Source organism: Labrus mixtus, chromosome 8, assembly GCF_963584025.1.
Source record: "Labrus mixtus chromosome 8, fLabMix1.1, whole genome shotgun sequence".
Taxonomy (NCBI): Eukaryota; Metazoa; Chordata; class Actinopteri; order Labriformes; family Labridae; genus Labrus; species Labrus mixtus.
In genome coordinates, this window is record NC_083619.1 from 27,952,203 (window position 1) to 27,967,140 (window position 14,938).

A 14,938-nucleotide genomic window follows, 5' to 3' on the forward strand; every position below is an offset into this window, starting at 1 on the left:
GACAAACATCTCACAGACAGTGACTGAAGTGAATGTTTTACTGTCAGGACCAGAACCAGAGCCCAAGACCAGAGCTGAGTTCTTAAAATATTCATGTGACATCACACTGGATCCAAACACAGCACACACACGGCTGTTATTATCTGATGAGAACAGAAAAGTAACACGCACGAGAGAGACCAATCCTTATTCTAGTCACCCAGACAGATTCACTGGTCGGTGTTGGCAGGTCCTGAGTAAAGAGAGTCTGACTGGACGTTGTTACTGGGAGGTGAAGTGTGTCGGAGAAGTAGTTTATGTAGCAGTCACATACAAGAATATCCGCAGAGCAGGGAGCTCAGATGAATGTTTGTTTGGAGGTAATGACAAATCTTGGAGGTTAGATTGTTACAACAACAGATATAACTTTTGTTACAACAATGTCAGCACTCCTGTCTCAGGTCCTCTGTCCTCCAGAGTAGGAGTGTACCTGGATCACAGAGCAGGTATTCTGTCCTTCTACAACATCTCTGAAACCATGACTCTCCTCCACAGAGTCCAGACCACATTCACTCAGCCTCTACATGCTGGACTCTGGTTTGATTGGTTTCCTGGAGACTCTGCTGAGTTGTGTAAACTGAAATAGACAGAAGTCATTAACGAGACAGATGTTTAACTTGCTGTGTTTTAAATCTTCAACTTGATTTTTATCCACGCTCGTTGCTGAGATCTGATCGTCGTCACCTGTCAATCAAACTTTATGGGCTTACTTCTTGTCTGTTCTGTAAATGTTTGAGTGTCTTTAAGTGACACTCCTTCCTGTGTCTGTTTAGCCGTGGACTCTTTCACTGCTCAGGATGACTTTTGTTCACCTGAACTCACATTTCTGAGTGATAAATATCAACTTCTCTCCACTCTCCATGTTTGATTATTTGTTTTCATACATTTATATTTTCTGTTGTTTCTGTTCTGATTCATGAGTCTGAAGAGAGAGAGCAGCAAACTTTTCTTTAATGTTGATTTTCTCTTCTCACCATTTTGTACATTTGTAGAAAATCTATAAAATCACACTTAAAGAAATGAGTTAGTCAGAATAAATGTTGTTGTTCATATTCAAAGTAAAAAATGTCCTCTGAGGTGTTTTAAAACTGTAATCCTCCTGATTAAATCAATAAGGAGATAAATCATCGTTTTCTTTTGAGTGAGAGATTCTGATCAAACAAACTGATTGTGTGGATGAAGTGAATGTGTTCATGAAATGATTGAACAAGAGACATTGAACACACTTTATTGATTTGATGTTTGAACAAACTGAAGTTTGACTTCCTGAATAAACACATGAACAAAATGTTTTCTTCTCGTCTTCATTGCAGGGTGTCGTAAGAAGCTGATGGAGAGTCAAACTCAGTCACTTTGTTCATGTGTTGGTGTTTAGAGCTGAAGAGCGTCTGTCACTCACTCTCTGTTCTTTCAGCTCTCCTCACTAAAAAAGATGTGCTTTTGAGGAATGAGCAGAGTTTTCTTTAACATTTTGACGTCTAAAAACATTTTGACAGACTTTTCTTTCCTATATTTCCAATGTGTCCTGAATGCAGCATCAGAATCAGAAGAATCAGAATCAGCTTTATTGTCCGCGTATGATTTCACACACAAGGAATTTGACTTCGTTAAAACGATACTCTCAATGCACAAAAAGTACAACATTAATTTACAACAATAAACACAATGTAAGCAAAGACTAACACGTACAAGGCTCGATGAGAGAATAGTGCAGTGTTGGGTCGAGCAAACATGCTGAGATAACTTATAATAAAATATATATATGTAACAGATGGGTTAATTTACTTGAGGTAGAGTTGTAACAGTATTTACATTGAGCGGTGTGATTGATATTAAGGGAGGATAATAATACAGATGCTTCCTGCAGAGAGTAAAAATCACCACAAGAGGGCGCCTTCATCCTGCTAACCAGGGATGTAAAGATCCACTTAAGCACCTGAACTCAGTTTGTGCAGAAGAGAGTGAAAAGAAGTCAAACTACTTAAAGTTATTCACTAGTTCCCTCTGATCTTCATTCATATACATCTGTCCCTGGATTCTGCTGCCATTCTTCTCCATATTACCAAGTGTATTTATGTCATTTCTAGTCAACAATACACTTATTAAAAGACACAATCACCTGACAGGTCCAGAAAAACCTCTTCAAGATACAAAATAAAACCTGGATTGTTTTTAATCAGTAAAAATATTGCTGGTTCAGCAAGCAAATTTAACTTGTTGTAATGTTAGAAATATGTCATCAAGTCATATTTGCATAAACATATTATTTTCAAGCATTTCGGATCTTTATTCTTTAGTTATATATCTTGAAATAATATGTTTATCTGGACTTTTCAGGGTGAGTTTTTTGCAGTATTGAGGCCTCACTTGGAGACTGAACAAGTTTATATTACGCAATAAAAATATCCAATAAAATAGGAGTGTTTTCAGGGAAATAAAATACATTTTTACAAAATTAAACTGTGATAAAAGAAACAAAAAGACAAACTTTTATTCACTGAGGGATTTAGGGATTAGAGGGTCGCGATTAAGAAGTTCATAGTTGGTTGTCATAGTTACAACTGTTTTTGAAGGCGGAAGAGTCCAAAATAATTGTTTTTTAAATGATGTTGTCTAAAATACTCATAGGATACATCTAAATTAAAAGACTAAAAAATGAGGCATTAATTAGGACAATTTTTGACTTCAATATCTTTGGTAACTGTGACAAACAACAGCAGACGCAATTTTCTTAAAAGTCTTCAGTTAACAGGGTCACTTTTAAAACCATAACACGGGTAATCCTGGTAATACTACACGTTAGGTGACGTTTTAATGAGCTCAACCATTTAAATTATCTTATTTATTTAAGTAAATTTTTTATTCTGTATATAATTCATGGTTTAAAATACAATGTTATTGAGAATTAATGCAGTAAGAAAAATAGACTTGGTACTGAATATTGAGGATTTTATATAATATTGTGTACTAAATGAAAAGAGCTTGTGAAGGTTATAAAAAAGACATTCAGGTGACTGATTTCACAAATTAGAACATGATGTTTTAACACAAAAATTAAGATTGTATTTATTTACACAATAAATAAGGAGTCATTCATGTAACATTGTAACATCATACAAAAGAGGGGAGGATGGGCTAATCGAAAATATAGAAATAACCAAAGAAAAAAACTAAGGAAGGAGGGGTTGCAGACTACAACACAAGGTACATCATGGAGTCCTGAAGTTTTCTCAGACAAACATTAAACACATAATTTTCTCTCCTAATCCCTGAACAAAGCTGGTGGTCTGAGACACCATCTATAACCAACCTACAATGCTGTTCTTAATTATCTCTCAAAACAACTGAAGCCCCAGTAACACCTTGGAATAAGTGACCCTGATGACCCACAGGTGACCGGGGGTTGTTTACACCTCAAGGCAAAACAAGGACGACTCAGCTAACAACTCCCATGTGACCATCCTCCATCATTATCATTCTAATGATCCACAGAGGTTTATATTCTAGCTCCTTCTACTGGTTAGTTTACAACTGAAAAATACTGAGGAGAGGTCAAGCGTCTTCAAGACTTTCAAACAAATCCAATTCCTTTGGCTCAAGTTACGATTTTCATTTTCTACTGAGTTAGTCTGAGCTACTTCATCCAGGATCGATTGCTTCTGTCTGCGTCGTCGTACCAGAGGAACACGTGGTTTTTCCCTCAGACTCCTAACATCTGTTGATGAGTAAACATCACCGACCCACTCTGGATTATTTCTCCACTTTTTCAAGGTATGTTTATGGTTACAAACTCAGCTAATATGTGTGTAATTATTTAAAAGTAAAGAGCTTCCTGACGATGTTATTTTGGTGTTTGAGTGAGAGAGTGTTAAGTTGTGAACAGTAAGTTTGCTAGTAGGCTAGCCTGAGCTCAGTGCCAGAACACACACACACACACACACACACACACACACACACACACACACACACACACACACACACACACACACACACACACACACACACACACACACACACACACACACACACACACACACACACACAGGACAGACGTTAAGGTGTCTTCAGTTTTCACTTTATTTTGTCTGGTGAAGATTTGAGCTTCAGCTCGGCAGAACAATGTTATAAAACGTTTTTATCCGAGTTTTCAATCTGTCAGTAGACAGTACCTACTATCTACTGTATACTGTTTAGTACCTACTATCTACTGTATACTGTTTAGTACCTACTATCTGCTGTATACTGTTTAGTACCTACTATCTGCTGTATACTGTTTAGTACCTACTATCTGCTGTATACTGTTTAGTACCTACTATCTGCTGTATACCGTTTAGTACCTACTATTCAGTAGGCAGATATTTGTTCCTACTTCTTCTGATTCATTCAGTAAGGAAGTGATGTCATTTACGTTACCCGAACCGGCCGCTTCCACCCGGTTTTATTTTTAGCTTTATTCAAGAAGAGTAATGCTCATACAGTCAGGTAAACAAAACTAAATCACAATGTAAATCAAGTAAAAGACAGATTAAATAACTAAATAACATACAGTACATAAAGGAAAGTACAAATAAAAGACAGTAATGTACAGAATATAAAGTAAAATAAACCAATAAAGACACATTTAAATAGTGAAATCATTATTTAAATAGAGGGGGAAAGGTTTTATAATAATGCAGATGTAACAGGTGTGTTAAAATGCTTTGTCAAAATTATTTATAATTCACCAAAAGTCCGTCCTTTAAGTCATATTTGCATTTTGTCATCTTTTTCAAATATGAATATTTTTATGTGCACTTTTGTATTTTATTTTGGAGTTTGTTTTGTTTTGGCGGTCTGCTGTGATGATGTCACATCCTGTAGATTCGCGCTTCTCTCCTCAGACGGCCTGAGACGCCGCTGAGGAGAGGTGAGTGTTTTCATGTGCCCCAGCTCATAAAGTGTTAAAACACGGGGAAAACATGCTAAATAGTGGTTCAACTATACTTCGTTAGGCTCACAGACGTTTTAATAACATGTTAACTGTTGGTTAATGTATTTGAAGAGTTTTATTTGTCGTACAGCACTTAGTTTGTATATGCTAATTAGGCGAACTAAGAGCATCCGTGTGGTTTCTCATGTGGTCCGCTGTATTTTCTCCTTCCCTTTAAAAGTGTGCATGTTGAAGCCCAGTCGTATGAAGTTGCTGTACTGAATGTATTTTATTTTACACAGGTATGTGAGCTCTTTCTTTGTTCTTGTTGTTTACAGATATATTTGATCACAAATTATTTTGTTATTTTAATATAAAGTGAAGTGTACAGTATAAGAAGATTAGTTTAGCTGTTTAAGTACATTTTCGGTTTTGACAAAAACACAAAATTGCCACTGTTGAGTAAGAAATAAGCTGAAATACAATTTATACTTTTTATTTAGTTTTTGTTCTCGTTTATAAAAGAATGTCACAGCACACCTGTATGCATTGTGTTAGACGGCCTGAGACCCCGCTGAGGAGAGGTGTGCATGTTGAAGCCCAGTCGTATGAAGTTGCTGTACTGAATGTATTTTATTTTACACAGGCAGATGGTGTGAAAATACATTTTCTCCAGTTGGCAAGGAAGTTTTTGGTCTTCGTCTCATCATACACAACACAACGCAGAGACATTATAGTAGCATACGGAGTGTCATGACAGACCGGCTACACAGACATTTGTTATATTTTCTGTTGTTAATTTAAAGTAGTGATTTCAGTCTGGACTTTAACTCTAGATTAAAAATTGATTCAATTAATCCACGCTCGTTTGTTTTGATTTGGAGGCAGACGTGATGATTTACGTTTAATTTTGCACAGCATTGTGGGTGGTAAAATACAATTCATGTCCTAAAAGCACGCATCCGATCCATACTGCATGAAACCCGAAAGTTAGTATCCTACAATTCACTTAGCAGACACTTTTATCCACAGCGACGTACATCAGAGAGAGAACAACACAAGCAAGGATCTAGAAAAAAGGGAACAATGTCAGAGCAAACGATCAGCTTTGAGTCTGATTGGACACACAGGTGCTGACAGGAAGTGACCAGAGGCAAAGCACAACATTGAGGGCAGTTCTTGAGAGCTCTAATCAGTATAGAAACCATCTTATAAGTCATCGTTATCAAACAAAAACCATCGTCATTACCATCATCATCATCAATAATATGGAGACCATCATCATTAAGTTAGTAGGTATTCATGAAAGAGCTAGGTCTTTAGCTTTTTCTTAAAGGTGCAGAGGGACTCTGCAGATCGAATGGAGTTTGGAAGTTCATTCCACCACCGGGGGGCGACAGAGGAGAAGAGTCTAGTCCAGGCATGGGCAAACTACGGCCCGTGGGCCATATACGGCCCGTTGGGCTTTTTAATCCGGCAACATTTTTTTCACCAACAAACTGCGATTCAAGAGTCAACGACCAAGGCAAGTTTTTTGCTGGCATTCAAATTAGCAAAGACTAGCAAGCCTTTCTCCGAAGGCGAGTTTTTAAAAGACTGCATGGTAGAGACAGCAGGTCTCTTGTGTCCGGAGAGCCAAGGCCAGTTTGAAAAAATCAGTTTATCACACAGGACTGTGACTCGCTGTGTGGAACTGATTGACGAAGATATAGCCAGCGAATTAAACAAAAAGGCTGAGTCCTTTAAGTTATATTCACTAGCGCTGGATGAAAGTAATGACGTAAAAGACACGGCTCAGCTCCTAATTTTTATTCGAGGGATTAATGACAGTTTTGAGATAACGGAGGAGTTTTTGACCATGGAGTCCCTGAAAGGAAAAACGCGAGGAGAGGACTTGTATAACCAGGTGTCTGCTGTCATTGAGAGAATGAAGCTACCTTGGAGTAAACTTGCCAATGTCACAACGGATGGATCGCCAAATTTAACTGGAAAACATGTTGGGCTGCTGAAAAGAATCCAGGATAAAGTGAAACCAGGATGTTATTTTCCTTCACTGCATCATCCATCAGGAATCTCTGTAAGTCTGTATTGCAGCTTAATCATGTCGTGAATCCAGTTGTAAAACTTGTTAACTTTATACGAGCAAGGGGACTTCAGCATCGTCAGTTTATTATGTTCCTGGAGGAAACTGATGCAGATCATCAGGACTTACTGTACCACTCTCGTGTCCGCTGGTTAAGTTTGGGCAAAGTGTTTCAACGAGTGTGGGAGCTGAAAGAGGAGATCAGCGCATTTTTGGAGTTAATGGGGAAATCCGACGAATTTCCTGAGCTAAGCGACAAGAACTGGCTTTGTGACTTTGCATTTGCTGTGGACATATTTTCACACATGAATGAGTGTAATTAAATGAATGCATTTGGAAATCAATTTGTACAATGAGCCTTGCATATTCATGCTTTGCTACCTGTTAAAGGCCAAATCCTTTCATGTAATGGCTTTTACATGTCATTTATATTAGTTCACACAAACACTCCATCCATCTGTTCCTGGCCCGGCCCCTCTGTCAAATTTTAGAACCCATTGTGGCCCGCGAGTCAAAAAGTTTGCCCACCCCTGGTCTAGTCAGAGACTTAGGACCCTGTTGTGAAGGTTGGATCAGACGCCTTTCATTGGCAAAGCGTAGTGGGCAATAATCGATGCGTGATATCACCACCATACCAGGAGCTGTGTAGCGTGTTCTGACAGGTAAGGTCTGATCTTCCTGATGTTGTACAGGGCAAATCGACATAAGATTAAGATTTACTTTCGTTGATCCCTGCAAGGGGAAATTTCAGTTTTTACACTCTGTTAGTCATGAACACACACATGCAGAAACAGGATCCTATGGACACAGCGGGCGCTCCTGAGCTGATGGTGGGGAGGGGGTTTGGTGCCTTGCTCAAGGGCACCTCGGCAGTGCTCAGGAGGTGATCTGGCACCTCTCCAGCTACCAGACCAACTTCCATATTTGGTCCGCACCGGGACTTGAACCGGCGACCCTCCGGTTCCCAACCCAAGTCCCTACAGACTGAGCTACTGCCGCCCAAACTGAGCTACTGCCGCCACATGACCGGGCAATCGAGGCTACTTGAACCTTAACAGTTAGCTGGTCATCAATCATGACACCCAGGTTCCGGGCAGACTTTGTGGGCATGAGTTTGGTTGTTCCAAGCTGGATATTGATCTGTGGTTGCATAGAGGGACTGGCTGGGATGCCAAGGAGCTCAGTCTTTGAAAGATTGAGTTGAAGGTGCCGTTCACTCATCCATTTAGAGATATCAGCAAGGCATGATGAGATTCTTGCAGAGACTGTAACATCGTCTGGCGGGAATGACAGGAAGAGCTGGGTATAGTCAGCATAGCAGTGGTATGAGAAGCCATGAGAGCGGATTATTGAACCAAGTGAGCTTGTGTATATGGAGAAGAGAAGGGGACCAAGCACTGACCCTTGAGGTACCCCTGTGGATAAGCGGTGCGCTTTGGACACTTCTCCCTTCCATGACACTCTAAAGCAGGGGCGTCAAACTCAAATACACAGTGGGCCGAAATTAAAAACTGGGTTCATGTCGAGGGCCGTGCATATTCAATATTTATTGAAATAAAGTTATAATGTATTTTTTCACATGTAAACATGAACTGCAGCGTGCATGTTAGTGATCGTATGGTCCCGCCCCTGAAGCTGCAGGTTGAGCGCATTGAGATGGCTCATAATGTCACACAGCCACTTTTTATCCCGGGGCTCTGTCGTGACTTTCCCTTTGCTTTCCATGAACTGACAGATTTCCTCACGCAACTCAAAACATCTATTAAGCACTCTCCCCCGGCTTAGCCACCGCACCTCTGTGTGATAGGGCACATCACCATATTCCAAACACACCTCCTCCAGAAAAGACATGAACTGGCGGTGATTTAAACCTTTGGCTCTTATGAAGTTAACTGCTTGTGTTACGGTGCTCATTACGTGATCCATTTTCAAGGCTTTGCCAGACAATGCTTCCTGGTGTATGATATCTTTCATTACAGCTACATCGGCTCCGCACACAAGACAAACAGCTTGAAACCCCCTGTTTTCAAAGTCCACCTTTCGTTTGGCCATCATTGGGGGAGAGGGACAGGCTGTTAGCTAAACTTCAGGTGACTAAACTGCATGAGGCTGCTGAAGAGCGACAGATGGGGGGAGGAGAGGAGGGAGGCAAGGGCTCTCACGCAGCTTGCACTGGCTACCAACGCCGTGTGCATTGTGGGACTTGAAGTATTAGCGGTGCGTGTGACATACCGGCGGGCCAACTCTCATAGACATTAGATATTATCTAACCCTAACCCGCGGGCCTTGAGTTTGACGTGTGCTCTAAAGGATTGCCCAGAGAGGTAGGACACGAACCAGCAGAGGGCAGATCCTGTAATGCCACGTTCAGAGAGCGTGGATAGGAGGATTTGATGGTTGACTGTGTCAAAGGCAGCAGACAGGTCTAGCAGTAATAGAATTGAGGACTGACCCGCAGCGATTCTGTTACTGACAGTAGTGCAGTTTCAGTAAAGTGGCCCCGCTTAAAGCCTGATTGATTTGGGTCAAACAGATAATTTCTGGACAGGAACTCAGAGACTTGCTTAAAGACTGTGCGCTCAAGTATTTTTGACAGAAAGGGCAGAAGAGAAACCGGTCTGTAGTTTACAACCTGGGCTGGGTTTAGTGTGGGTTTTTTGAGCAGAGGGGTGACCCGAGCTTGCTTGAATGCGGTGGGGAACACACCCGTTGAGAGAGAGGAGTTGATGATATGCTTAAGTGCAGCATTAAGCGGAGAGGAAATGGTCTGCAGGAGGCTTGATGGTATTGGGTCCAGAGGACAGGTGGTGGGCCGAGAGTCTAGCACAAGCTTAGATACTTCATCCTCAGTCAGAGAGGAGAATGAGTCGAGTGAGGCACGTTTGGTTGGTGCCTTTGGGCTGAGTTGGTCAGGCTCACAAAACTGGTTACTGATGGTTGCAACCTTTTCAGTAAAATACGAGGCAAACATGTCTGGTGTGAACAGATCGGAGGGTGGAGGAGGAGGTGGTTGAAGCAGTGAGTTAAAAGCAGTAAAACATTTTTCTTGTATCTGTGGCATTGCATATCTTATCTAATATGTTGTCTTGGCCGTTTTCAGGCTGGAGGAGAATGAGACAAGTCTTTGCTTATAGTCATTGAGGTCAGCGGACTGTTTGGATTTTTGCCATTTTCTCTGCTGACCTCAGCCCTGCTCTTTGCTCTCTTATGACTTCTGTGAGCCATGGGCTAGGGTGGGTTTTGTGAGCGGGTTTGGACACCAGAGGGCCGAGCTTGTTCAGAGATGAGGCTAGTGTGGAGCAGAGTATGTCTGTAGCCTCGTCTGTAGAGAGTGCGGTAAAGACCTTTTGGGCAGGCATGGCAGCCATTACCTCGTTAGACAGCTGAGCTGGCTTGAGCGATCGCATGTTTTGGTGGTATGACACCATTTGTGGCTGTGCCTGAGGGAGTTCCGGCAAGGAGATTGTGAATTGAATAAAGAAGTGGTCTGATAGATATAGAGGGGTGACAGTCAGGTTTGCTGTTGAGCAGTTCCGAGTCAGGATTAAATCAAGAGTGTTGCCAGCTTTGTGGGTAGGAGGAGTTGGGACCTGCGTGAGGTCAAATAAGGATAGGAGAGCAAGGAAGTCTATTGCCTGGGCTTTATCAGTGCGTATATTCATGTCTCCCATTACAATCAGTGGTGTTCCATCATCAGGGATTTCTGAGAGTAGCATGTCCAGTTCCACAACAAAATCATTCAGATTACACCCTGGTGGGCGGTAAATGATAGCAATGTAAATTTTAATAGGAGCAGTAACCAAGATTGTGTGATATTCAAATGAGGAGTTGTTGCTCAGTGGGAAGAGTTTATTGAATTTCCAGGTATTCCACGTCCAACAGAGCGGGGTGTGTGTGAGAACACTGTGTCAACAGAAAGAGCAGCTGGTGTGACTGTATTTTCTGGGCGGATCCAGGTTTCAGTAAGGGCAAGCGCCTGTATGTCTGACATTTTTGCAAGTGCTTGGATGAATTCACTTTTATTCACAGCAGATTGACAGTTCCAGAGGCCAAAAGTAAATGAAGGGTGGGTAGAAGAGGCTTTCTTAAGCAGAGCCAAGTTGTTCAGATTTCGTTGTCTATGACAGATGTGTTTTTTCCTGTTCCCATGAATGACAGAGATTTCTTGTAGCACATGTTGCATTTAGCAGATGACCATAGAAAATAGGCAAAGCAGTAGTCGTGGATGCCCGGGCTCTGTGGCCACACTGAAGTGTCAGCTTCCTAGTTGTCAGATCAGAGCTTGTTCTGCTGCAGTTTCGGATTCAGACTCTTTTAAGCTTGGATTTTCGTGAAAATCCTGCCCCACATTTTCAGCTTGCAACAGAGGGTGTAACACGCGTCAACTGCCTCTCCTGTTGACGCTCAGAGAATGAAACTTAAGTGCTCAGTCCAAACAGCCTGACAACGACCCACTATCAATATCTACTCAAAGCAAGTTTCGATTCACCCACCTAGCTGACAAGACCTTCCTAGTTTTCAGATCAGAGCTTGTTCAGTATCCATACTGAAAAGTACGCACTGCCTACTGAACTGTGGCTATTCGGAAAACGGCCCGAGTTTCTCAATGTCTCCTCCCCCTTTCAGAGCCAGAAAAGACGTTTCATTTCCTCATTCTTTCATTCAGTCCGTATCGCGCATGTGTTAGTTAAAATTCACCGTTTGTCTGAATATAAATCCAGGATAACAGATAGCTGTGACTAAACTAAATCAGCTTGTATTAAAGTCATTTTTGTAATTTATATTTATTCAGTCGTCACTGTAAATTAACTGCAGGGTTGCAAACAGGTCCTTTGGGGTTCAGAGTTGCAACAATGCATCTAAAATACACATTTTATCTTAAATTACATTCATAGTGCTTCAAGGACTTTATCATAAAAGTAAGATCTGTGTGATGATGAATAATATCCCCTCGCCATTCTTCCTGCTCTCAAACACAGCTAGCTGTACACTGACCATATATTTCTTTGTTCCCTCCTTCAGATCTACAGTGTGAGGATGGATGTGACCAACAAGACCTGACGTTCACTGCTCAAACACATGTTGTGTAGATCAGAGGTCCAACTAGTTACAGTTCTAAGGAAGTGAAGGACGATCGTAAAAAAAAACAAGTGCATCACCAAGAGGAGAAATGGCGCAGAAAGGAGTTCAGCTGGGTCAGGAATCCCTTTCTTGTTCGATCTGTCTGGATCTCCTGAAGGATCCGGTGACTGTTCCCTGTGGACATAGTTACTGCATGAGGTGCATTAAAAGACACTGGGATGAAGAAGACAACAAGAGAATCTACAGCTGCCCTCAGTGTAGGCAGACCTTCACACTGAGGCCTGTTCTCGGGAAAAACACTCTTTTAGCAGATATAGTGGAGGAGAAGAAGAAGACTGGACTCCAAGCTGCTCCTGCTGATCACTGCTATGCTGGACCTGAAGATGTGGCCTGTGATGTCTGCACCAGGAGAAAACGTAAAGCTCTTATGTCCTGTCTGCAGTGTCTGGCCTCCTACTGTGAGAAACACCTCCAGCCTCATTTTGAAGCACCTCCATTGAAGAGACACAAACTGATGGAGCCGTCCAAGAAGCTCCAGGAGAACGTGTGCTCTCGTCATGATGAGGTGATGAAGATCTTCTGTCGTACTGATCAGCAGTCTATCTGTTATCTCTGTTTAATGGACGAACACAAAGGTCACGACACAGTCTTAGCTGCAGCAGAAAGGAGCGAGAGGCAGAGAGAGCTCGAGGTGAGTCGACAAAACATCCAGCAAAGTATCGAGGACGGAGAGAAAGATCTGAAGCTGCTTCAACAGAAGGAGGAGGCTATCAATGGCTCGGCTGATAAAACGGTAGGGAACAGTGAGAAGATCTTCACTGAGCTGATTCGTCTCATGGAGAAAAGCCGCTCTGATGTGAAGCAACAGGTCAGATCCCAGCAGCAGACTGAAGTGAGTCGAGTCAGAGAGCTTCAGGAGAAGCTGGAGCAGGAGATCACTGAGCTGAAGAGGAGAGATGCTGAACTGGAGAAGCTCTCAGACACAGAAGATCACAACCAGTTTCTACACGACTACCCCTCACTGTCACCACTCAGTGAATCTACACCCTCATCCAGCATCAATATCCGTCCTCTGAGGTACTTTGAGAATGTGACAACGGCTGTATCAGAAGTCAGAGATAAACTACAGGACGTCCTGAAAGAGAAATTGACAAACATCTCACAGACAGTGACTGAAGTGGATAATTTACTGTCAGAACCAGAGTACAAGACCAGAGCTGAGTTCTTAAAGTATTCATGTGACATCACACTGGATCTAAACACAGCATGCACACAGCTGTTATTATCTGATGAGAACAGAAAAGTAACAGCAATGACTAAAGAACAGTCTTACGCTAGTCACCCAGACAGATTCACTGATTTGTTTCAGGTCCTGAGTAAAGAGAGTCTGACTGGACGTTGTTACTGGGAGGTGGAGAGGAGAGGAGGAGGAGGAGTTTGTGTAGCAGTCGCATACAAGAATATCCGTAGAGCAGGGAGCTCAGATGAATGTTTGTTTGGACTCAATGACAAATCTTGGCAGTTAATTTGTTACAACAACAGATATAAATTTTGTTACAACAAAGTCAAAACTCGTGTCTCAGGTCCTCGGTCCTCAAGAGTAGGAGTGTACCTGGATCACAGAGCAGGTATTCTGTCCTTCTACAGCATCTCTGAAACCATGACTCTCCTCCACAGAGTCCAGACCACATTCACTCAGCCTCTACATGCCGGACTGGGGTTTAACTGGTGTACTGGAGACTCTGCTGAGTTGTGTAAACTGAAGTAGACAGAAGTCATTAACGAGACAGATGTTTAACTTGCTGTGTTTTAAATCTTCAACTTGATTTTTATTCATGTTCGATGCTGAGATCTGATCGTCGTTACCTGTCAATCAAACTTTATGGGCGGTACTTCGACCTCGTCTGGTCTGTTGTGTAAATCATAATTTTCTTTTGTTATATTGGCCATTTTCTCACCTCTGAAGACGATTAAACTGCTGCTCTAAATCTGAATTTGACTTGTGTTGCTGGCTTTCTTTGGGAGTGGGAAGAGTGGGGTTCACTCATCATGTTGTGTTCAAGTTCCTCTAGAGCGGGGACACAACACTCCTCACTGAAACAGCTTTGTCTCTGAGGGATGAGCAGAGCTTTTCTTTCCTATATTTCCCATGTGACCTGAATGCATCATTAGAGTTACAGGTTGTTGAGACTCGTGTGAACAAACTGACATAATGTGATATGACATATTTAAATCTGTCTTTACTGATGTCGTCTGAAACTGACAAAAGACTCACTGAAGTTTTTACTCATCTTCCTGCAGTAAACATCACAATAGCAGCTTCTCAACACAAGAGGGCGCCCTACTCTCGGGGATGAAGCTCACCTAACAGACAGCTAGCAGCTTCCACCTGTCACTCAAAGAGGCCACACCCCTAATTCTACACCACTTTAAGCCTTAATAGAAAGTAAACAGGTGAGTTGCATAAAAATCCAGTTGTTGTGAAGAGAGAAATGAGCTTTAAAGACCAACACTGTTCTTGAACGAAGCTGTAAACATCTTTATTTCTGATGTAATAATGAACATTTTCACACGGGGCTCAATCAGTCAATGGAACAATCTTTATTTGTATAGTGCCACTTTATAACAAATGAGATCTCAGGACACTTCACAGAAAGAGCAGATTAAGACCTTACTCTTTGTTATATTATGTTACAAAGACCCAACATTAATCCACCATGAGCACAGCACTAAGCAACATTTAGCAAAGTTACAGTGGAGAGGAAAAACTTATTTTAAGAGGCAGAAACCTCGAGCAGATCCAGACTCATGATGAACAGCCATCT

General features: G+C 41.8%; 2 protein-coding genes across 2 annotated transcripts in view; both read left to right on the top strand.

Annotated features, from left to right (window-relative positions):
• Positions 1–1,331, top strand: part of LOC132979560 (tripartite motif-containing protein 16-like) — a 2,718-nt gene extending 1,387 nt beyond the window's left edge. The window contains exon 1 of the mRNA XM_061045467.1: positions 1–1,331. This exon is cut by the window's left edge and continues 1,387 nt beyond it. Within this exon, the coding sequence (XP_060901450.1) occupies positions 1–625 (625 nt within the window). The 3' untranslated portion in view covers positions 626–1,331.
• A 2,391-nt stretch (positions 1,332–3,722) lies between these two features.
• LOC132979561 (tripartite motif-containing protein 16-like) lies at positions 3,723–14,083 on the top strand. The gene is made up of 2 exons (XM_061045468.1): positions 3,723–3,810; positions 12,054–14,083. The coding sequence occupies exon 2, from the start codon at positions 12,202–12,204 to the stop codon at positions 13,879–13,881; it is 1,680 nt and encodes a 559-aa protein (XP_060901451.1). The 5' UTR covers positions 3,723–3,810; positions 12,054–12,201; the 3' UTR covers positions 13,882–14,083.
• Positions 14,084–14,938: the final 855 nt, after the last annotated feature.